At 41.1% G+C, this 25,635-nt stretch overlaps 1 protein-coding gene across 1 annotated transcript in view; it reads right to left on the reverse strand.

Moving 5' to 3' along the window:
- Nucleotides 1-25,635, reverse strand: part of LOC110966517 (dolichyl-diphosphooligosaccharide--protein glycosyltransferase subunit STT3B-like) — a 75,611-nt gene extending 49,976 nt beyond the window's left edge. The window contains 1 exon segment of the mRNA XM_051956414.1: nucleotides 25,026-25,635. Within this exon segment, the coding sequence (XP_051812374.1) occupies nucleotides 25,026-25,309 (284 nt within the window). The 5' untranslated portion in view covers nucleotides 25,310-25,635.

The raw sequence follows: 25,635 nt of genomic DNA on the forward strand, positions 1-25,635 counted from the left end.
GCTCACATTCGGTACGAGAACATTACACAGTCGTTTTTGGCACGGAGAAGATGCATTGCAAGATGTTATCGGAGAAAGCGGGCGATGCTCCACAACCTGTACAGGTGGCTACGGAAGCTCCCGTAGACCAAAAAGTCTGCTGCACCATCAAGTCGGTCTGAATGGAGACAGGTTTGTGTTCTCACCAGGAGCGAATCGAACTGGAGTTCACATAGAACCGGACCGAGACCACCTCCCGAAGGTGGTCTCGGTCCGGTTCTTTAGTCCGAACCAAAAACATCTGGTCTGCTTTCACACCAGCCCAAACGAACCGTACTTGCTGGTGTTGCGGACTCCAGTCCGCTTTAAGCGGACCAAAGGCGTAGGTGTGAAAGCAGCCTTAGAGACCGCCCAAGAGTACAGAAAGAGTTACTTTTAACTTTTGTTTTACTGTATGTTTTCATGTGATTGTGTCATTTTTGTTTCTACAAAAAAGTCCATTCACTCTACCCTCCCCTGCAAAATTCTGGAGCGTGGGGAATGTCTTGGGGAAAACAGACGATTTCCTGAACAATCCATCCCTGAACTACAAGACAGGAATTACAGAGAGACTCAGAAGACACAGTAATAGTTGTAGAAATACTACTGCTAGTTTACACCAATGTGTCCGTGTTATAGTGCTTGAGGCATACTGACAGAAGTAATTATCATTCACTGGTAATTCCTGCTCTGCCAGTGTATCACTGTCACTTTATCTGAGCGTCAGAGTTGGAGTTAATTTTCCATAAGGTTTTGAAATAACAATAGTGTGGGGTATTATTCTGTAAGTACATTTCTATAATACAATTTCTAATGCAACTTTTCCCGGTGCACAGCAGTCAGCAACAGCCTTCTGCTGAAAGGGGAAGATTGTGTCTCTCACCAGAATTTGTTATCTGTAGGGAACAACTATGAAATGCAACAATGATGAGACAAAACCCTCTTCTTCAGCCAGTACATACATTGGAAGGCCAACTGTTCATTCAGGTAAATCAAATAACACTACTTGATGCAATTCATCACTCAGTTTTTCTGTAAGCCAATTTTATATAAACCTTGATTTGAAAAAAAAAAAAAAAAAAAAATCAACATTCTGTCACTATTAGACCAAACATCTGCTAACAAACATGTATGGGTCAGTCAGAAATATGTTGCTGTACTGTCTCATTCAGAACAAATTTGTTGTTCAGGACCCAAAAGATATCATCAGATGCAGGCCACTTGAATGATGCAGCTGGCCCACTTGGGTGCAGAAACCTTCCCCTCACATCCTGTTCCTCTTCATCCTTGTCGGTGGTGAATAAAGCCACTACTTGCCATCACACACACACGTTTGTACTTCTATCTTAGTGAGGACATCCATAGGCGTAATGCATTTCCTAGAGCCTTACCCTAACCTTAACCATCACAACTGATTGCCTAAACTTAATCCTTACCCTAACCAAACCTCAATTCATACCTGTTCTCTAAAAACAAGTCTTCACCCTCAAACATGGCTGTTTCAAAGTGAGGACCGGCCAAAATGTCCTCACTTTGTAAAAATGTCCTCACTTTGATAGTTAAACGCAGAAAACGGTACTCACCATGTAACACACACACACACACACACACACACACACACACACACACACACACACACACACACACACACACACACACACACACACACACACACACACACACACACACACACACACACACACACACACACACACACACACACACACACACACACACACACACACACACACACACACACACGTTCTGTCACCAACTCCAGCTCCAACGACAATGAGGGGGAGAGAGACAACACAAACTTCACACTGAGACTAAGACAATTTTCCTCTCTGCAAATAAATGAAATGTACATCTATTGAGGAATGATGAGTTGGTTGCATTATTTTCTTTTGTTGCTTTTAGTAAAGCCTTGATATACTGTTTCACTTGTTCAGGCACTTGCCATGATGCCTCAACAAACATGACATTTAGTGTGATGTGTTGAATTATCAGTTTCTGTGGTCTTACATCACCATTTGGACATGTCAAAAGAGCAAAGACTGCATTTTTAGTAGGAAATATACAATCATATATACTATATATACACTTAAAGGAACTTTCTGGGAATCCAGAACCACTATGTTTAAAAATGTTGCCCTTTTTTCCAATTTTCAAAGGCTAAAATGAAAACAAACGGCCAGAATGTTATACTACAAAGCAACTTCAACATAGTCGGGCTTTCTTTGAGCGAGTCAGACAAAAATTAAAGCCTCAGTCAGGGTTAATGTGTATCATGAAGGTGGTTGTCAATTTTCTTTATTAACTCAGATTTTCTGCTCCAAACTCTCTGTGCATTCACATAAAAGGAGGTGTTTAAAAATGTCGTCCACACAAAATAAAATGATTGTGCTTAGCGCCTTCAGTCAACAGGCTGTTTTAAAAATGTATGATGGTATAAAGCGCCGCGACCACAAATGATGCAAGACAGGAATGCTGGTACACAACTGTTAAACATGCATAATGTACCTATTTTACCGGTCAGTGCAGCTGCTTATTTCTAACTGACAGCTACACAATCATTTTTTAAACTTCATATATCTAAACATGATATTGTATTCACGTGCGCTTTGGTTTGATCTGTCTCCTAATGAAGGATATCACTCTGATTTGTGACCAAATCAAAGTGAAATTAATGTTCCTGAGTGAATATTCTTTGTAATAAAACCCGTAGAATGAGCAGTTTTCTAATCTGTGTTCTATTAACTGCAGTACCAGCAGTGAAACAGACTTGGCAGCAAATCAGGACCAAACTTAACATATTTATACAATTCCTGCATCACCAGCTAAATGCATGATGGGTTCCCATGGCAACATGATGCATACAGTCTGTGATGCTGTTACTGCTTCATTCAGTGGCTTTAGTGATATACAGCTCAAGGTGTTTGCGCATAAAACATTTTCCCTCAGCTGATAATCTGTATCGCTCCTAAATGATCATCAGGAAACGCTTTGTTTAAAAGGGAGATGCTTACGGTGGATTTAACATTAAATAAGACAGATTTATTGGTCTCTATTGAATAGCCAACAGCCCTTATATATTAACACACACTGTATTATCTGTGTTCTCTTCACATCATGATTTTATTGAGGTACTGCAGAGGGGCTGATACAGTGGTCGGAAAACTGCAGGTCTAAGGTAAGTCTGCACTGGCATGAAAGGAAATCGATTCATCACTCAGTCCAAACTATGAAAGACCAAAGGAGATGCTTCAAACAGTTCAAAGCTTGTCTACTACCAGAGGAGTAAATTCGACAAGCAAAACTGGACCAGATTTTATAGATCACAAAATGGCCAGTAGGATTTGGTTTCCAAGTTAAATTTGCAATGCAAAAATATTACTGACATTCGTAGGAAAAAAATTGTTGCGTGTACTTTAACTCGGGAGATTACTGCTTAGAGAGTGTCTTCAGAGACTCACAGTAAACTTAAGTGTTTCCTGTCAAACGTTAATAGGATGGATGCTTATACCTAAGCAACTTAAACTGAATTGAATTTCGTTAAATGCAAGCTTATGCCATCTTTTTTTTCTTGCACATGACCGTATCACTCATGCATCCATGCTGTGTATTTAACACCTATTAACTTTCCCCGGCATGCAGGAGCCCCATTTTTGCAGTGGCTGGTCAGTTTGTCTCTTGTCAGCCATGGTAGCAAGTAATTTGCCATCACACGGAGATTTTATTCACCAGCAAGACAGTTTTGATTCTTTAATAAAGTTAACAAGCTGGAGAACTCTGAGAGCTTGTCAGTTATCGTAGGAAGTAAACACAGAAATCAGCTTTCTGCTCTGGAGTTCTTGCATTGACAGAACAGAGAGCTTTAAGACAAAGTTACTGTGTTCACTCTGAAGTAGCTACACAGTGTTATAATATGAGCCAGGATAAAAGAGAAACTGGTCAGTCTGTGGCATGTAACACAGTGGTGTTGCTCTACAACCTCAGAGTTTGTTTATAGTTTACTTATTGGTTATCACGACCCAAAATTATTTGTTAAATATTTTGAAAACTTTTGAGAACTTCATAAGTAAAAATGTAGGAAATTTTATATTTTCACGCTCAAATAACATCTTCCCTCAGAAACCCATTTAGGATCAATATCTCAAGAAAGAAAAATTTGGTGAGAGAACAAACCAACTTGTTTACCAGATCCAGATGATTCAATGGATTAGGGTTATTAGGTTGGTGGGTTAACGAGGTATGTTGAACCGAAAGTCACAGTTTTCAGTAGCATAAAGGTAGGGCTGGCCAGAAGAGCAGTTCCTGGGCTCCAAATATTCTTCCCCAATTAAGGATGAATATGGGTGGGGGTGCTGGGGGGCTAGCCACATGTTACCTGGCTAGATCGCCACGGTAACATGCTATGGAGCCAACCTGGTCTGCAGCAGGTTATGTTCAGAGTAATGATTTAACATGCAGGGTAGAAAAAAAGGTTAAATTTGATGTAACCACCTTATTTTGAATCTAACCACTTCAGACTATTTATCAAGAAACACAGGTAATAATTTTAATGTTGTGGTTTTTTTTAACCTTACAGAAACACAAATGTTAAAAAAATAAAAAGTTACACTCATGCTTGGAGTTTGCTGGCATTTAAGTGAAACTATCAAACACTCTATAAAAACATTTTCTTACAGGATTGATGACATGTCTATCGCCTGTACAAATGCATTTAACAAAATAGTTAGCCACTGACCATGATGACACCTCTGGACGCTGCACCAGTCTGCTCAGTAATATGCAATCTGCTGCATGTGCTGCTGAAAGAACAGTGCTCAGAGTATTACAAGCAACAGACTAAGACCTACTGTGCTATAAGACATAAAACCATTTCTAAATTACGCCAAACATCTTTTTCTGCATTATATTTTGGGTTGTATTTTTTTAAAGGCTTTTATATCAACTTACATCATAACATACATGTCAATATACACCGATCAGATCATTATGACCACCTGCCTAATATTGTGTTGGTCTCCTTTATGCTGCTAAAAATCCTCTGACCCAGTGGTTTATGGACACAGGACCTCTGGGGATTTCCAGGATGGTGGCAGTGAATTCTGTGGGTCCTGTAGGTTGCAGGGTAAAACCTACAGATGCTGAATAAGATTTGGATCTGACGAGTGTAGAACCCCGGTGAACACCTAATCTCTGTTGTGTTTTCTGGGACAATCCTGAGCAGGTTTTGTGGTGTGTCAGGGTGCACTGTCCTGCTGAGGGTAGAAACTGGCATCAAGGACTGTAGCCATGGAGGTTGGGAGTTTCTTACGCTGCAATGTTTAGGTGGGTGGTACATGCCAAACATCCACATGAATGTCAGGACTCAAGGTTTCCCAGCAGAACGTTGCATTATAATAAGATGATCGATGCTATTCCTTCACCTGTCAGTGGTCATAATGCTGTGGCTGGTCGGAGATAGACCAATACTGACAGATATTTGAAATAGTTGGCTGGTCTTGGTGTGCTTGTATACTGAATTCCTTATATGACTGGTCATTACCTTGAGAATAATTTATTTGTCTTTACCTTCTGCTGAAACCACAACAATCTTGCAGCATAAGCAGGCTGCTTACACACTCTCCCTCCCTTGGCCTATATCCTGCCTCTCCTATACTCTGCCTCTACTCAGACTAAGGTCAAATTCCTAATAATACATGACACAGAGCTATAGCAGTAGAAATGTCTGCTGCATAGATCCTCATATTAAAAGCAGGTCATTGATACTAACTGGAGGTTGCTGTATGACAGACTTGCCATCATCAGAGCGCAAAGCAAAACCACCATGACTCTCATTATGAAACACAGAAGAACATTAAAGTTGATGGTGCCGTGCTGAATTTGACTGTGAAAAATGATGCAAACACATTTAAATAACTAGAGCAATTGTGGTCTGTCACTGTGAGGCCTGAAGCGTTGCTTCTTAAATTAGAGGTCATGGGCCTATCTATGGTGGGTGGCTGACCACATGATGAAAGAGGCAATATGTTTCCATGAGTCTGGTTTCTGGGGCAAGACTGTCCTATTTGTCATTTGGCTTTCAGACTGAAAGAGAAATTCACAGCCAGCTCCTGACAAAGCTCACCACTCAATGGGGTCTAAATGATACACTCTATAACTTAAGTGTTTAAAATCTGGTAAACTCCCGGTGGAAAGGTATACTAATACCAAAAACTGATTAATATTCAGGTAAATGTATTCGCTGCTCCCCCTCCACAAACGCAGAATGATGTAATGTGATGAGGATTTCAGAATAATCACTTGAAGCTGATAATGGATATTTAACTGTGCCGTCTGTCCTGATATGAAAAAGATTTTAAAAAGGCAACACCACATGAAGTCTAGCACAAAAACACTTTTGGGACTTTTGTGGGTTTAAAGGTTCAGATTTGTTTTCTTTCTTAACACTTCCAACATCAGAGTTGAGGCCATTCTATAGCAGCAAAAGGCTGAGTGTATTATTATGTTTGTGAAAGGGTTGTCTACCACATCAAAAACAAGGTAGGGCCTATTCAAATGTTGTTGCTATGGTTACCAACTGTCCTTTTGCACTCTTTCACAACAGTGGTCAAACTGCTGAGTTTGTGTGAGGCATGCCGACTGTTAATACTTAATTGCCAGGTAACTGGAGCAAGAAGATAATAGCTCACAGTCATACAGCAGCTCAGCTTTGTGGGGGACGTGGCCTTGTTATGTTGGCCCACCAAAAAGCTACACATTTCCACTGAAAACCCTAATGAAAAAGCTATGTCTGTACCACTATTTTAACATTTCATTACGAGAATTCACTGCAGCATTTCTAACTGACATGACATAATGCAGGTCACTCTACTGCAGTCACCAGTCAGGATTCAGCGGCATCCAATCAGCAACTCAGATCAATCTCCTTATCTAGATCCCTCTAATCTCTTTACTGAGCAAAACATGAAAACGCCACTGCTCGTTCTCAAACATTCTTGCATGTTCACTGTGCCATTCATGTCACTACTAGGCTAGCATGTGATGGCTTGTTGCTCTGCTGGGAGTTAAAACGAACAACAAAGACAAAGGGAGCACAAAGAAATACACAGGCCATGGGACTGAAAGACAAGAAATGGTGGAAAAGAGGAATAACAAGGGAGTGAAACAGAAAGTGCAAGGACTGGCTGGCTTGCATCAAAGTGGAATGCTGAGCTAGAATAACTCTGGGCTAATCTAACTGGCAACCAACAGCAACTGAATGGCAGGGAAAACCACAGCAGCGGAGTGAAGAAGGCCAAGTCCAGGATAGATAAATTTATGAAAGGCAAGGAGAAAAAGGAGGGAGAAGCATGCAGGAGGAAAAATGAGGAAAGTCTAGCCTAGAGTGTAGTGGAGAGACTAAGGAACATTTTTTATTAATTTCATTATTGTCTTGCACAGTGAATTGTAATGTTTTGTAACACAGCACAAACAAGCTCCTGTGTCTTTTTTGTCAGCTATCAAACTGGGACAAGGAATGCGTAATCCTGATAAATATTTATCAGTGACAGCCACAGAGACTCTGTTTGTTGTCACATTAAAAGATTAATCAGCTGTGAAAAGAAGGCAAGGCCATTATGATAATTGCAATTTCTAGCATTGTTTGTACATTTAATCTGGCTAACAACAGTTCTTTAATAGAAAGTTAGTACCGTAGACACCCTTCTTAATATGCCATTCTGTGTATCTAAGCCATGGAGCAGAACATAAAGGAAGCACAGCAGTGGAAATCATCAGTGGTTTGTTGCTGCAGAACTGTTCATAGCTACCTCACCTCTCTAATTGGCTATCGTGTTTTTCTGACGAGGCTACTAAAAGCTTTCAAGTCGGTCTAACTGGCCGTCTTCACCTCCTTTGTCATGGACATTTCATTATCACCCAGTAAAGACACACTTAATCCACGTTATGAAGATTAGCGGTTACTATCACCACTCTGTGTCACGACTGCAGAAAAAAAATATTATTTTCACATTTGTTATCTTTACTATGTTGACCATGTACTTAGGCACTCCTCTTTATAAGCCTCCTGCCCTGCTGAACAAACAGCAAAATTTACCTGCACTCTAATAGCTGGATTCCTGCTGGCTAGTTCTCTTGAAGAGCAGCTTTTTTAGCCATTTATCAAGCTTTGCACCTGTATGCATGTGCAATACTGAAGACCTGTAAAGGATTTCTTTGACAGCAAGCCTGCAGGACCAAAGGAGAGACTCCTTCTGCGACGTGGTCCACCTCTTGTGCTCAAAATTCTGTCTTTGAAATTCTGAGTAAAAATAAAGCTGACCCCAAGTGTAAGTACGTTCCTTTCCACTGCTGAACCTCCGATTGTAGAAGGGAGTCAAGGTTTTTCCCTTCATAACAATTTTTTGGCAGAATGCAGACACAGGCTGTGGTGAGCCAGACAACAGCCAAATTTAATTATGGCCTGCCTTCAAGTTATTTGTGAAATTAAAATTAATTAGCAACAGCTGATATGACCTGCCGCCAGCACCATTTGTCATTTTAACCATGGAGGGTCAGCATGACTAAGAATGAGGAAGCTGCTACCTGAACACTGCTTTGTACAAATGATAGATAAATATATGCAGACAGTTTCTTTACCCAGACTCCCAATCTGGGCAACGACGCTAGTGTGCTGAGGTGGTTAAAACAAAGTAAAGCTAAATTAAGAAAAGGTCAGATTCAGATTGGTTTTACTTTTGCAGATACTGATCTGATAAATAGAACCCAGTTTGGCCCTGATGTGAATTTCAAGACATTTAAATCCTGAAATAAAATCAACCTGAACAGATCTCTGCTGTATTTATAGAATGAGTAGACGGAGAGTGGGGACTCCTTTATCAAGACGAAGGAGAAGATAGTGAGGATAGGGGGCAGCAGCCAGACTGCACTGCTGTACTCATCAAATTAACCCCATCAAATCCCCACTATTCATGCACAGAAGGACCAACAGCACTCATTTGATTCCAGCAGATAGCAAAAAGACTGAAATGGTGACAGATTACTTTTCAATGTAATGGGACATTCTGCAAGCGCAGCACATTCACTCTAAACTGATGCCATTCAAAGTGCTTGGAGCTAAATCAATCAGACATGCAGTCTGATTCAATGCCTGCCTGTGTGGAGCTGGCAGCATCTTGTCAGCTTCCCTTCAGCTACTAAACAAAAGGTGGAAGAGAGATGATGCATGAGCAGATGTTTGACAAAGTGGAAACAGGTGACTTCAGCGAAAAGGATGACTGGCAAAAGCAGACAAAGAGATAGATGCATTTCATAAAAAGTAATGCATCTCATAACTATCTGTAAAAACGCACTTTAAATCAATCTAACATGTTAAGTCTTAACAAACAAAGCAGCCAATCAAGCAAAGGGTTCAGCCAACAAGCAGCCTGATGAACAGGAGCACGGCTTTGGAGAAACCAAGCAAACTGACAAGTGAACCACTGTAGAACACATTTTCAAGATATTTTAACTGACTGGCATGATATTGGCATGAGCAAGCAATCACTGACTGGACCAACCACTTATAAATGGATAGACAAAGTCCACTGATGTGACATTGAAGAACCAAATCATTTGCAGGAAAACTGCTCATCAAGTTCTACACAAAACATCACTCAAGACTCTTGATCAATCTGTAGCTTCTGTGCTACTTGTTCTGTCGTCTGCCTCAGTAAATTATTAACCTTTGACGTTAGAAAGCCTGCGTGGGACTGGATTATACAACACAGGTAAGGCGACAGCAAGAATTGTCGACATTTCTATCAAATTTTGGTCCAGTACCCTAGAGTTTGGATCTTTCTGTTTTTTTAATGTGTTTTTAATATCATGTCACTGAGAAAAATGACCCAACCATAAAATTGTGGCACCTCCCACCGTCACAAGGCCTATCCCACCCCTGCATGTAACCAACGCAAAGCAATTCATTTCACAGCATTTCTTCCACACATGTAAGGATGGTAGATGGAGCTGACATAGCAGAGAGAGAAGGCAATGAATTAGAGTGGAGCACAGCAGGAGACGCTTCACATTTTTAACACCTAAAAACGTAGAATGAGGAGGGGTCTGTTTCAGAAAGCAGGTCTAACAAACCTCGAACTCTGAGTTTTCGGTTCAAGAAAAGTTAATCAGAGACAGTTCAATCATCTCTGACTGCGTTCACTGTGAGTTAAGTGGGTGTGGGTGATGTGAAAAAGCCATCATCAATGGAGCTTTGGTAATGTGATTCAGCATGGCAATGGGTAAGTTAAGAGTGGGGCCTCCATTTCAATGCAGTGGAGCTAGAAATATGAATGCGCCCCAGTACAGACCTTGACATTTATCTTAAAAAAAAAAAAAAACGAAGTGGAGAACATATTCAGTAAGACTTGCTAGACGACTCATTCATCGTTTACCCAAGCGGAATATTCCAGAATTAATTATAAAGCTGGAATTCTGCAGTATAATTCATTCAGGTTTCAAATGTATTTCTTCAGCTGTAATCTGATGGGGACAAAATGCTACTGGAGATAAAAATCTTTCAACATTTTACCTATTTTGTAGTCCCGTGATTATAAGTTACAGTCTGACCCAGTAATAATGATTTAGGTGATGACTTGAGGAAATTAATTTCCGCAGTAAACATTCACACACAAAACTACAATCAGAGCTACTGGCAAAGGATTTCACATCAAAAAGACCAAAAGGTCGCAACCATAAAAGCAGAAATAAAAAGAGAATTAATAGTTTGAACATTTTCCTTTTTTGTACAAGCTGTTTAACTCTTCATGCAAATCGTCCAAAGGATTCCCTCCAAACCACTGCAGAAGGAAAATCACGGGAGCATAAAATGTAGTCCAATCTAAGTACTGTGGGCTCAAGTAAAAATCCAGCATATGGCACTCTGTATTTTAAATTAGTGGGTGATGTTTGCATAATTTACAGCTAAAGCCATGCATCTAGGCAACGTCTCTATAATGTGATTAGAAAAGACTGCATATACTAATGTGTTAGCAGGATGGAGGCACGCTGCCAGAAGTAGAGGTTCAAAGACGGATGGAAATCAAAGCAGAAAAATGCTATTACTTAAAAAAGAAGAACTTGTAAAATTGGCCATTCACCAAATTCTAAGCATCATGTTTAAATTATCTGCAGGATTGCCATGGGCTTAAAAAACCCTCAAACACAGCAATTTGATATATCTCAGTCTAGATGTGGTCTATAGCCAACGTTAATGGGAAATCAGGAATCAGAGATAAATAACTGGACATCGTACATGTGCATTGCTTTTATTTTGAAAGTAGATGTTTGCAAGCTAGGTGCTTAGCTCTCTAAGATGTAAACTCATGTTTAAAAAGTAACATTAGTAAGGAATGTTTTCAGCATCTTTCTCTAAATACTTATTGACTGAAATCAAAGGTGACGGTGTGAGCTTAGTTTAAGGAGAACAGATCACTGGGTTGAAGGATTACAATACGACCTGCAATTTTGTGTCCAAACACGCAGAGAAATACAATAACATGACTGATACAGAGTGGGCAAGGGACATCCAAATGTGCAAAAGCTAATAAGCCTCTTTACCACGATTCACGTCCAAGGAAGGAGCAGTCGCGGCTAGCTTTGTGACATCCCACAAAATTGCAAAAGGATGCAAACCATTGTCTCAGGAGTACATCAAAAAGTATTTGTAGTACCATGCAGTGCTAATATGTCCAGGAAAAAAAGAAGCATTTGACAAAGTTTCTCTGTCAAGAAAAACTTGCTTACTAAACATTGCATGTACCACCGGTATCATGCAGTCAAAGGAATGCAGCCTTCAAAGTGGCAGCATTCACCATCTACACCGCATTTGTCCATTTCTTTGAGCTTGTTTCTCAGTCTTGCTGCAACATTTTCTCTGGTATGATCATTTGTGAAGAAATGCTGCTTGTAAACAGCAACGTCTTAGTTCAAAGTCCTTATAAATAACTTGGACATGAAGACTGAAGTTGGGCTCTGTGGTCCAACTTAACCTCAAGTTTGTTGAAGCTAAAGAATATTTGACTTGTGCCTTGCCTCTGTATTATGCTCTGGAAAGGCAACTTGAGAAAAATAGGTGCATAGTTGCATGGTGGTTGACAAGTGACCAGATTATGTTTTTCAACCCTTTTTTAGTAACACCTGGTAATGTGTCATTTGCTAGGTGAAAAGTTATGGCATCAGAAAGGTTTCCTGAAACAGTCTTTTGGTTTTGATGGCATATACATCTGATTTTTCACTCATCACTCAGAGCTTTGTGGGGCTGATTTAAATGGTCATCTATGCACTGCAATAGAAATGCTGAAACAACACATTGCACAGCCCTATTGGGGAAATTGGGAGAAAATACAGGGCTACAAATGGAAACACAGTGGTCAATTTTAACTTATTTTCTTTGACCCTGGACAAAAGCTAGAGAGATACAGCTCCGTTTCTCATCTTTACGTGAGAAAATCAAGGAACAGGCAGTAATGAAGTCAGTGAAAGGGACAACAGTGGGGAGAAATCTCACCACAGAAGTAAATGTGTGCATGTTCAAGCTGGGACTGATATGGCACATGTTAGCAGGTGTTATAGCCAAAGGGTGCACAAATCTGACAGGGAGAAAATTGGTCTTTTGAGGCAGATGCAAGACAAAGTGATTGAAATTAATTCAGGGGAAACAAAAGAAATTGGCATTTTTCAATGTATTATACATTCGGAGATGTTGTGCAAGTCGGTGCTGAAAACTACGTTTGCTACTGTTAAACAGAGCAGGAGCACTAAATTACATAGAATTTTTAGCACTTTTTGACATTTCTATCAGATGTCTCAGCGTGGGCAAATTACTTTTAAGATTACAGGAAACTGAGAGCAGAGACTTGGGAGTTTGTTGAGAGGTTAGACAAGAATATCCCAGAGCTCTCAGATGCCGACTAGATGGCAGATGTTGCATTTGCTGTTGATGTGACTGCACTGATGAACTCATTTCAAAATTACAAGGCAAAAGCATATGAAATGTAGAACTTATTTTCATGTCAAAGTTGCAGTTTTTTTTCACTCAAATGGTTGCAACACTGAAATGCTGGCATGTGGCTATCTGCTGATCACCTCAACAAAAAGGTACACATTCACGTTACCACGCTGCATGGTGAGTTTACAAGGCAATCTGAAGATTTTCAAACAGCGAAGAGTCTTATCCACATGGATTCTTCTCCCTTTGCTGACACCCACCACTGTTCAACTTAAACTCGTTGGCTTGGTGCGCTGCCAGGAAAGCGTTGAAAGTACTACCGTTAGTCTTTTGTTCTTTCCACATGTGACGAGGCATGCACAGAAGCTGTTGGTTTTTTTTTGGCAATTCCTCCATATGCAAACAATATCAGTGCTGAAATTAACGAAGCAGGATACAAATCCTGTCTCTTCAGATCGCAGTAATTCAGCCCGACTTCTTCAAGCCAAACAGAAATGAAATTTTTCACTGAACAAGAAAGAAGCAAAAAAATGAGGTGATACAAAGTAGCAAGACGTGCACTTACTACTTGACTGCATAAAAGTAATGTAAGGCTGGTCTTGGAAATGCAGTAAAAAATGCACAATCGTGAAATTATTTTTATTAATGTCCATTTTTTTATCGTTTAATGTAGACCTGCTCTGCATTTTTATTGTGGCAACATGTTTTTAAAAGTACTTTTACTAATTCCGAACATCATTAGTTGTCTGATTAAAAACTTGCATAGCACAAATAAATGAAATGTATAACAATGTCCTTATTAGCAGTGTTTCCCCTCCCATATAACCAGCGAGGCGGCCCGCCTCGTCGGTATAGGCCACCGCCTCATTAAAATTCTGCCGACATTGCCGCCTCACTGGTCCGCGGCAAAAAAAAAAAAAAAAAAAAAAGTGCAGTGCAAAACCCGCCGGACCGACAAGACTGTCTGCGGGGGGGTACGCGGCTGCGACGACCCAATAGTATATATAACACCCCCCCACCCCACCCCCGTCAACAACTTTCAGTTCACAGCCATTTCAACCCAGGGGAAACACTGATTAGTATTTCATAGAATAGTGTTAACACCTATTCTTACCAGTAGCAGATTAAACCCATACCAGGCACTGCTTTTAATAATGATGTATAATTCACTTTGGGCAGGGTTGAGTTCAGGATAGATATTTACATAAAAATAAAAGCAACCGTTTGTAATAAAGGATGTTCTGTGTGTATGTGCAACCCTGGATGAAAGGCAACTTGTGTATGCCTTTTTCCAGTATCCAATGCCAACTGTTTAACTGGTAGATTTTGACTACATTGGAAATCAAGGAAAAAAGTTAACAGCCCATAAACATTACAACAGCCTCAGCTGAAAGACAGCACCACCAATCAGGCATGCACATTTTAAACAATTCCCTTGACCAATATGCAGTCATGTTAATCATTTATCGACAACGAACGCAATAAAATATAATGGATGTTCTTGTATTTAACAAAAAACTTTAGCCTCTGACAATTAATGTTAACTGTAAAGTTATATAAGCAATTTTATGAACAAATAAACACAGGTTGCAAAAATGTAGGACTGCTATTCAGCAATTGGGGGCTGCATAGCATGGTTAGCACTGACACCTATAAGGGATGAGCTCCAACCTAAGGAGGATTAAGCAGTGTATAGATGATAGATGGACATTCAACAATCCAAAATCCCAAGTATTAAAAACAGCAAATGAGTTGCAGTCTTCCACAGTTAAAAATCTGTTATGTTTTTATTCTCTTCAAGGTGGTTTGATATCAAACTCATCTTCATGCCTGATCGACCTGCGTGTTCACTGTTGGAAACAGCTGCTTAGCTGGAACAGATGTCCATTAATGCTCTAACACGAACTTCATCATACAAGAGGGGGGCGGCATGGCTCAGTGGGTAGAGTGGCCGGTATATCATCATATGAGCTACTGCTGTAACACCCTACTGGATGCACTCCGTCAATCAGAGGCTGGAATGCTGTTCTTGATTTCGTGAAGCCGAGCAACCAAGATGCACCACTGTCAGACGTAGGATACTGGTATGAGTCTACCACTGGCTGTTCATTTCAGGTGGCTTCGTCCTCCAATTCCTATCCGCATGTTACTGTTTATTTCACTATGAGAAAAGGCAAACTACCTACTGAAGATTTCGAGTTTTGCAGAGAATTTGGATCATGCAGAAAGTCAACCCAGCTGGAATAGACTCCAGCCCCCCGTCACTCTAATGAGGATTAAGAGGTGCATAGATAATGGATGGATGGATGGAATATTTTGTGGAAATCACCAAATCTGCCATTTTTGCTTAGCTCCAGCCACGACAACTATTAATGGTTTAAAGAAATACAAACTAGACTTTTTTTTCCCAGTTACTAATGAAAGCAAGGTGCTACCAGGCTAATATGTTTCATGGAATGAACTGGTTAAGTTGCGGTCACAGTACTAACACCACTGTAACTGCAGCTTTAAAAAAAAAAACATCTTCCCTGATGCTAAGGCTCAGTTGCTAATTTTGGTTCAAGTATTGCTCCAGTTGTCCTGTGCTGTCATTACCAGTGAACTTTGTGTGACCCTAGACTTTGAGAAGGTAGCCTTTCAATATAATAACAGACATCAACTCACACCAGCTCATGACACATTTCACTCCAGTAAGCTGTAATTCCTTAACGTCAGAGTATTCTGAGAGTGTGCAAAAAACACAATAACGTCACCCAACTACGAGGCAATTCAAGTTGTTTGCAGCTAATTTAGTCATCGATGGTAGTCACCTAGGTTGATTATTCATTGCACCCCTACTCAAGATACTTTGTATGTTTGTGTAGTTATTTAATAATTCGTTGCACCATATTAATCAAGCACCTTGCCTTGGAACTGCTCTAACAATGAAAAATTACAGCAAACACAGATCAACAAATAAGGCTTGCAACTAAAAGTTAATAATTACAACTTATTATTTTTGGCAGTTTCAGCTTTTCACATCAGACAGAATGTAGTCAAAAAGAAAGAAGTATGAGATGATGCAAAATTTTCCACATTTGAACGAGCATTTTTGCTGTGACATGCTGCCGTAACCAGTAAGCAACAAAGCCCCTCTAATATATTTTCTCTTTTTTAGTTAAATGGATACATTTTCAAGGTATTTATCCAAAATAAAAAATGGTAATTTGCTGCCAGCTTCTTAATTGTATGAATTTGCTGCTGAAACATAAATGCAACTTTAATGCCATTTGAGGGTTATAGAGGGTTGGTCAGACAAAAAAAGGAATAAGTTTATCTTAAAATATACATATGTGCCAGCTTGCTCAAAAAATTGACCAAAAAAGTTCCCTCACCTGATCTGCCATGCAAACATTTGAAACTAAACAAAATCGACTTATGGAGGATGACTCACTCCACATAAACCAAAAGGCCCGAACAGACAACAAACAGCAAAAAACAGAAGACATGATGTGTAGATGTCTGACAAGAACATGAGGGTTTGTTGCACAGCTGTTTCATCATCATCATCTGTCAGTACGCTTTTATGGTACTGGTATTTTGGAACAAAGAAATCTAGCTCTCGGGTTAATATCCTCTACAGATGTGCCACAGCACATCACAGTCTCACTTGCAAATGTTCTTCTGCCACACACACACACACACACACACACACACACACACACACACACACACACACACAGATTTCACAGAGGAAGAAAGTATCAGCAACGGCAAGAGTCACAGCTCAAAAAGCGATGGTGGAAGAGGAACTGTCAGGCTACAGAGTATGACAGCGTGCAGTTCAGAGCTCCAGCAGCAGCCAGACCACCGTATATATAGTCCAATGATCACTCACACACCGACACACAGTCTGATAGACTGCGTTATGTACTTTCTCTCAGTGCAATTTTACAGTTTTAACAATTTGTCAACTTCAACACATTTTCCAACAAACTGGTCTTTGGCTTTATTGGCTCCATGCTTAGCCTAAAATGTAATCATTGACAACCTTATAGAGGCCAGTGAAATACGTGACCTAGCTAAAAATGGAGGGAAACCTTTATGGTCTTCTTCCTCTTTTAAAATAAATGTATACGATTGAAGTAGTGTGGTCACACTGTTATAATTACAGTAGTGTCAGACTATGCCACTCTCACATCTGAATGATAGCTTAAAATGACTCATCCCTATTTGATTGTTGCATAAGGACAGAGCAGAGCTGGAATTACATAAGCTGAATAAAGGGGATCTTCCACATGTTCATGGTGGTGAGGATTTCCTGGTGGAAAACACATTACTGTGACAGAATTGGACTTAAAAGGTTGAAAATATTAATGACATTCCTCTGATATTCATGCCCTCCTGTTGTTCTTTGCCAGCTCATCCATACACTCCAATGGTGATGTGACACTGCAGCTGAATTATGACATAGTTGCAGTTGTTTGATTATGCAAAGAGGGTGGTGATGCTGAAAGAAACAGCTAATTTGACGATGTATTGAAAGGACGAGTGTCTGCTTTAGTTTAGTACAAACATGCTGCTCTTTAATCACTGACTACCAGCCAATGTACGTTGTTATCTTGCTACTCTATCCCACAACAGCCTTTCTTTGCTACTGTACATTGTTTTTACACTTTCCCGATATCTCTTGTCATGAGTCAAATAGCACAGCCAAAACAATGGAACCAAACACGGGGTGAACACTGGGCCACATTTCACACCAAGGTAATTAACTGATCCACAGTAGATATTTACAACAGAAATATTTAGTTGTTAACGGGGTAGAGACAGATCACTGAATGGTGTTGAAATATAAATGAGCAGTAATACTTTATAAGAAAAAGGTTTGTAATTTATATATTATATGAAGTCAAATGAGTCTATTCTTATTTGACACATTTTTAACATTTTAACAGTTAATACCAGTTTACCAGTATCAACAGTCAGTATGTGAAACAGAAGGTGTTGACCTTTTCCATGTTTACTTGAAAACACTGTTGCTATTTCCTTGCTAAGGAGTAAATGCAACACCATGGCGTATGTCTCCGTACTCACTATTAGTATTAAATGTGCAGTGTAAAACAACTACTGATCTTTGCTGCCAGGCTCTACAGTGAAGTGCATCTCATTTTACTGAAAGTGGGAAAATATTAGAGATATGTAATAGAATACAACTTATCAGTCAGTCCATCCATCTATCCATTTTCTACCAGTTATCCGGGGCCGGGTCGTGGCGGCAGAAGGCGAAGCAGGTCATTCCAGAAGGAGCAGCGGCTCTACTCCAAGCTCCTTCTGGATGTCTGAGCTCCTCACCCTATCTCCAAGGCTGAGCCCAGACACCCTGTGGAGGAAGCTCATTTCAGCCGCTTGTATCCATGATCTTGTTCTTTCGGTCACTACCCAGAGCTCATGACCATAGGTGAGGGCTGGAACGTAGATGGACTGGTAAATTGAGAGCTTCGCCTTACAGCTCTGCTCTCTCTTCACCACGACAGTTCGGTACAACGCCCGCATTACTGCTGACGCTGCACCGATCCGCCCGTCCATCTCTCGCTCCATTTTCCCATCACTCGTGAACAAGATCCCGAGATACTTGAATTCCGGTTTCCGGCAGAGAATCATGGTCTCGGACTTGGAGGTCCTGATCCACATCCCCGCCGCTTCACACTCAGCTGCAAACTGCTCCAGTGCATGCTAATGGTCATGAGGTGAGGAAGCCAACAGAACGACATCATCTGCAAAAAGCAGAGATGTGATCCTGAGGCCCCCTAACCAGACACTCTCCTCACCCCTGCTGCGCCTTGAGATCCTCCCCATGAACACCACGAACAGGACTGGAGACAAGGGACAGCCCTTGCGGAGTCCAACACCCACTGGAAACGTGTCTGAATTTGTTCCGAGTATGTGGACACAGCTTTCACTTTGGTTGTACAGGGACTGAACAGCTCATATCAGCGAGCCTGGTGCCCCATACTCCCGCAGTACCTCCCACAGAGCCCCTCGGGGACACGGTCGTAGGCCGTCTCCAGATCCACAAAACACGTGCACTGTCGAACTCCCATGACTCCCTCAGCAGCTCCGCAACAGTAAAGAGCTGATCCACCTGAATCCAAGGTTCAACAATCAGTAAGTGAAACTGCAAAATTTAACAAATTTGAGTCCACTTCTTTCTGATAAAGTCTGACAGCTAGGGTAGTAATTTAATTGTTACTTTCCCTCAGCGTTGTTTTCTTTTGAACACGCTCACAAACTGCTGCAATTCACACTATAATAACCTATCATTTTAATATTTTATTTCAATCCACAATGTTCCCGTGAAATGGTAAAGACTGAGAACAACAATTACTGGAAGTAGTAGCTGTGATGACAATAATGAGCTCATCTCTGTGGTAGGCATCGTATTACTGCAGTAATGCAGCAACTGGCCCAGCCCTGGTGTCAACAACTGAACACTATACGCTTCATAAAGGTACAATTAATTGTTGTGCTGCTGCTCACAACTGAATCATATTCTACATTCTGTGTAAGACCAAAAACAAAAACTCAAAATCACAGCGTTAAACAGCCTTATTTACTGGCAACAATTTGCCAGCAAATAAATATGTGCCCCAAGAGTGGAGCAAAGTCCAACCTGCACAAGGTCGGAGCCACCTAGAAAGTCTGAGTGTCAGCCTGCTGGTGTGTGAACCAGGCAGTGAATCTAGCCCTTCATCTACTTGCCTGTTACTAGCAGCCAGCAGGACACTACATTTGCTCCCCTGCCCAGTGAAAGTGCGAGTGCTTGGCAGAGTCACTGCGACTAAAGAATCAGGTGTCAGGTAGAACAGTTCAGTCTGTCAACACAGCTGAGCAGAGGCACAAACTGTCATGACCCTGTGACCAAGCAGAACACACCGCTGAAGGCATTTAGTAGGAGACGCCGGTGCTGAACTTGCTCTCATGAATCATCGCCCCAAATCCAAACATGGTCTTGCTGATTCGCGTATAATTTTTGTGTTATAGAATGTTTGACGCAAAGGTGCTTTTTTTAACCATTACCTACACTTGGAAATAAAAGAAAATAAAGGAATCTAACTTATGCCACCACTTGACCTCCACAGCAGTGAAGAGATAAAATGATTAAGAAGAAACAAGAGAGAAAGGAAGCAGATATGAAGAGGCAGCCAGTGTAAATGAAGCCAACAGGGCTGAATGTAGGATCTGCTTTTCTATTCTGTTTCAAGTAGACACTTTATTTCTCCTCCCCAGCCTGCCTCTCTTTTCATTTTAAACCTTCAAAAGCACCTTTTCCTCTCAGAAAAATACAGAGATAGATCTTTTCAGACTGATGTACAACAGCAACACCGTCTGTGTCTAATACCTGTTCATTACAGAACACAAAACCTCTTGCTCTCATTCTCACAGTGCCTTGTAATGTTTCGCAACTGATAACCCTTTCTGCAGCCCGGCCACGGCACCAGCACGCACATCATCAACTACATTATCTTTCATTTGCAGATATAAGGACAAAGGGAAGAGTATACTTATGAGGCTGAATCCACTGTAATCTCACTGCGTTTGCTTTTCATCTAGGGATAATAAGGTCCTTCTCAATTAATTTTACTGGCATCAAACATGGATATTTATCTTCAAATCTTAAGTCACTCCCAAACTCAGCTAGTGATACAAGTAGCACTGGGTGAAGAACGTTTTTGATACTAGTGTCTGGGCAATTAACAATAGTGAGATCTACTATTGATAGACAACAGAAAGCTTGATGTTGGGGTGCACAACGAGGCTGGAGCAGCGTTACTGTCCGGTGATATCTGGTCCTGGTCTCCCACTTAGAACCTGAACCTCAGCATGGTGTGACAGCTTAAACCTTCAAGTTTTGCTTACTTTCCTTACTTAATGTGTATCCAAGCCAGATTTTTCCTTTGTCTCTATTTGTATGCGTAAATATATATATTAATGCACAATTTTCAGTGTTAACATTAAAATTGTGACCTGTATTTGTTGATGAATAGGCTGAAGAGGTCGTTATATTCAAACATTCATGACTATTTTCTCCCAGTCTTTGTCAAAAAATGGCCATTTAAATAATCAATATTATTTTAATTTAAACATGCATTTTTCCAGATATACTGCCCAGACGTACATGAGTTAGGTGTTAATACAATCGTCTGAATTAAGCAATCTGTTTATTCAGTTAAACCTGTTTAAACTTCCAATATTTTCAAATTTAAATTAAAAAAAGCTAGAGGCTCATTCAGTCTGGATTAATTTCTCTATGGGATAGGAGGCAAAATTAACATTAGTAGCACTGGTCACCGATTTTAATCCCATCCAGAACACCTGTGTGGGATCATTTATGACCGCACATCCCAATTACCTTGTGTTTTTCAGCAAGTTTGCTGGCCCTCCTGTAAATTAAACCCCACTAGATGGCACTAGATGAAAAGTGATCACCAGAATTTTTACAAGTCATCCTGTGAGCAACATGAATGTTAGTCAATATTTTTTTTACAATCTATTCAGCAGTAAAAGAAACAGTTCTCTTAAAATTGCACTCCCACCTCATGATGGCTCTAGAGGAAACCCTAAAGGATCAAGCAAATAAACAGGCTTCATCCTCTGAAGACAATAAAAGTCTATAGTCGTTTTCATAGCAATCCATCCCACGTCTGCAGAGATCTTTCAGTCTGACTGACATTAGGGCCTTGCCTCTAGCATGGCTAATAACTACCGCACACAAAGGATTCAGCTGCAATCTTCATCTTTTGTTAACTAAGAATGCAGACATACTACAGTTATGAGTGACAGCCTACTTAACGTTCACAACATGTACCTTCGACTTGGAAATGAGACGAGCAGCAGAATATATGAACTGTCTATCACCTTTGGTATGCCACCGTTTTTCACACGCTTGTTGCCCTGAATTCTGAGGGGGAAAATTCAACTTGGATCCTACAACCGAAATGATTAGAACACTGGGAAGATGAACATTTCTTGCTGTCCAATTGCAATTGAAGTCAGGAGCTTTGTGAACATACATATGCTTAAGTTATCTACAGCATTTTTGTTAGTAAGTTGCAACTGATATATTTTTTCTGTAATTTGTCATTTAAAACATCAAAGACAAAAGTCTGCAGAAGTCCCAAAACTTTATTCTAAAAGGAAATCTCATCTAAATCTCAGTGTTCTCCTTCCAAATCAAGGCCTATTCGCTCCAGGAATCTGGAAACAACGCTACAAATCGGACTAGATGTGATACTAGGTTTCAGTACTGATAGATTTAAATATTCAGTTTCACTACTCGCTTTGGTCTGTAACATCAAAGCTTTGTAATTCAACATTAAGCTCCAAAAACCAAATGAAAAAAGACTGATTTGATCGAATGGTCTCTATTTAAATTACTTCATGTCTGCATCGATAACCGACATGTCATTTGTCACTGAACACCAAATGACACTGATTGCACCTAAATTACCTACGAGCCCTTTCTCATGCAGGTGGAGTATAGAGGAAAAAAGATGACAGCGGATCAGATGCAGTCTCCTTGCCAGACCTTGCTCTGAGGGAGGTCCAGTTCACTAGCAAGCAACCTTTAGTGCATCAGACAGACACATAAGTACTAATAAAGCTGGGGTTTTTTTTTTCTGATGCTGCACTGTGCATGATTAACACAACCCATATCCAAAGCATAAGTAGTCATCTATGGGCCGGCTGCCTAACACCAGTCCTGACCCGCTTTGCTGTCAGATCTAATAGCTCGATGTAGGACTTCTGAAGGAAAAGGACTATTAACTACCCACTTCAAAGAGACACATCAGAGAGGGTGTGAGCGAGGAAAAGACAGGGATAGACGGAACAAACAGCGTAGCGGAGGATTGATACGACTGTTAGCTCTCCTGCGATCTTCTTTCAAAGATAAGCTTCAGAATGACAGCAACCTTGCAGTGAGATTGTGGAGATGTGTATGAGGTAATTGCCATCAAACAGTCATCAGAAATGCCTCGTTTTTAATCTCCTGAATGCTTGACAACCTCGAGGCTTCTTCAGTATGACCTCAGAAAAATCTAACTTCTTTCAAACATTTAATGTTTCAACAATTTGATGACAAGTCAGTTGATTCAAACTCTTGAATATGGTACATTCACTTAATGCAAAGACAGACTACTTCCCCTTCACCAACGCATGTGCTCACAATACCACAAACAAAACGGGGTTTCCCTTTTCAACACGAGGTGAGGCACATCAAACTTAATGGAGTAATTATAAAAACTGGTTATTATTATCACAATCATTGAAAAAAATGCGCTTCACTCCAATTCAAATTAAAAGTGTATGACAGATTTTTTTTTTTTTGACATTAGCTAGGTGTGACACAAATATTAACTGACCTTAAACATATTCTATCCTCTAACTACGACCTGCAGGAGAAACACTGACATGCACGCACAGCATCTCACAAGCTTCCTCATCCATCCAAATATCTAGTTTACATAATGCTGCCAGACTGATAGCAAAGGGAGATTGATAGAACAATGAAGCAGTGTATGAATAAATTTCACTCTATGTCATGCAATGTTAGGCTTTAAGACAGCGACACACAGAAACTGAAGGATTCTCACCCAGCCAAAGCTTTCAAGCCCCCTCTTTCATTCAGCAGACAGACATGAAGCTGGCAGTTTAATCCACACCGCTGGTCTCAGAATAATCATTAAATGCTTCCAGTGATGCAATGCAGGCTTGGGCCAGGCAACAGTCCCTTGGAGTACACATAAAAACCTTGGACATTTTCTGGCACTAGCCACACTGAAGTTTGATAGGGATGGTTAGGCAGAGTGCTTGTCTGTCCAGCCTGAGGTACTTCACTATGTCTGGGGCAAGCTTTGAAAAAACATGTGTATTGGAAGGTAATGTGAACATGAAACGGTACAAAATGTTGGCCTCCTCACACATAATCTTGCAGCAAAGTCTGCCAACCTCACTGTCCAACTGTTAGCTGCTGCCTGGCTGCACTAATGTCTGGGATAGTGTGAGGAAGCCTTTTTCACACCTGAAGTAAAATCAGCATGTACCATTACCCTGCCAAAGCATCTGAGATAAGTCAGATGGAAATGCTCCTATTGCTTGGGCTAAATGAAATGTTCAAAGCCACCTAAATATGAATAGCATTATGCAGAGTCAGGTGCACGTTTCAATTTAAAAGGACAAGCAACTGCAGTGGAGATCCCAGAGGGACACTATGCAAATGCAATTCCAAACTTTGTAAGAATAATGTGTAGGATGAGGTGCTATTTGCTCACAGCAAAAGTCCCAAAATATGCTCCTACTGAAACGTGCATGTGGCACACTGCTGGCACACAAACGATATTAGACAATGTAATCAGTGCTAGGGTCGCTGCAAAGGCACAAATAAATCCGAGCAGAGGAGATTTGTATATACACAGAGGAGATATCTGTGTCAGAAGGACTTCGGTCAGCTACCCGCTGCTTCTTTCCGGGTTCAACCCGCGTCAGATGAAGCTGTCACCATTGTCCTCATTTACTCTGCTGAGACCTGCCCCTCCTCCTCCCCGTCCTCCTTCACATTCAGTTCCAATATTGCACTTTATTATGGACTACAATGCATACGCAGGCGTCACATGGCTGAATGCGGACCAGTTTTACGTGAGGATACAGAAAAACGTACATTTGGAAGCCTTGTAAAAGGACATAACTCCGTCTAATATGACTGACTGGCGGCTCAAGTCTAATAATTAATCCCAATAAGTACATTTAAGCTTTACTCAGTGTGTATCTCTAGTGTTGGTCGAGCTTTAAGTTATCGGTGCCGCGAGGAAAGGACGTCGTTTTTCTGAATCTGGGCGCGTGACAATAAAGCGTTCACTTGATCTGCTTTTAAAGAAACTTCCTGACAGCGCAGCCGCAGCTCTGTCCGTCGGTAGCTCCCTGCCCTGACAAACAGCCTCCAGCAGCTGGGTGTGCGGGGAAACAAACTTACCAGGGGTCAAACTCGTGAATGATGCTCTCGAAGCGAATAACAGCGAAGAGCCTGGAGCTGAAACCGGCCAGCCAGGCCAGGAACAGGATGGTGAAAGACAGCAGAGACTGCCACCCGGCCGGCTGCGACAGGCCGCCGGACAGACCTCCTCCTCCTCCTCCCGCTCCGGCGCTGCTCCCTCTCTCCGCCACCGCCGTGCTGCTGCGCCCGTTCCCGGAGTACGACGTTCCCGAGTTCAGGGAGGATTTGTGTTTGTTGTCGGAAACCGGGTGATGCTCCGCCATATTCTACGTCAGTCCCGTCGTGGCAAGCAGGCGAAGCGAGCTATCTGGTATCACACGGGAAAGAAAAGCCTTCTCTTTCTTCCTTTTCTCTGCCACGCTCCACTTCCGAAACCACTTGCGCCACCGTCCTTATGCACCCCGCGCCCCCCAAAACACCGGCTGCGATTCCAAACTTTCTAACCTTACGTCCCACTGAGCGCAGAGGCAGCTAAATATTTCCGAGGAATCACATAGCAGTGCGGTTTTTGCAGCACGCTGGAAGTGACACACGCGGCTCGAGCAGTTCCTCCTTCCTTCCTTGGAGCTGGATGAAGGGGGCGGGAGCA

Source organism: Acanthochromis polyacanthus, chromosome 12 (assembly GCF_021347895.1).
Source record: "Acanthochromis polyacanthus isolate Apoly-LR-REF ecotype Palm Island chromosome 12, KAUST_Apoly_ChrSc, whole genome shotgun sequence".
Classification (NCBI taxonomy): domain Eukaryota; kingdom Metazoa; phylum Chordata; class Actinopteri; family Pomacentridae; genus Acanthochromis; species Acanthochromis polyacanthus.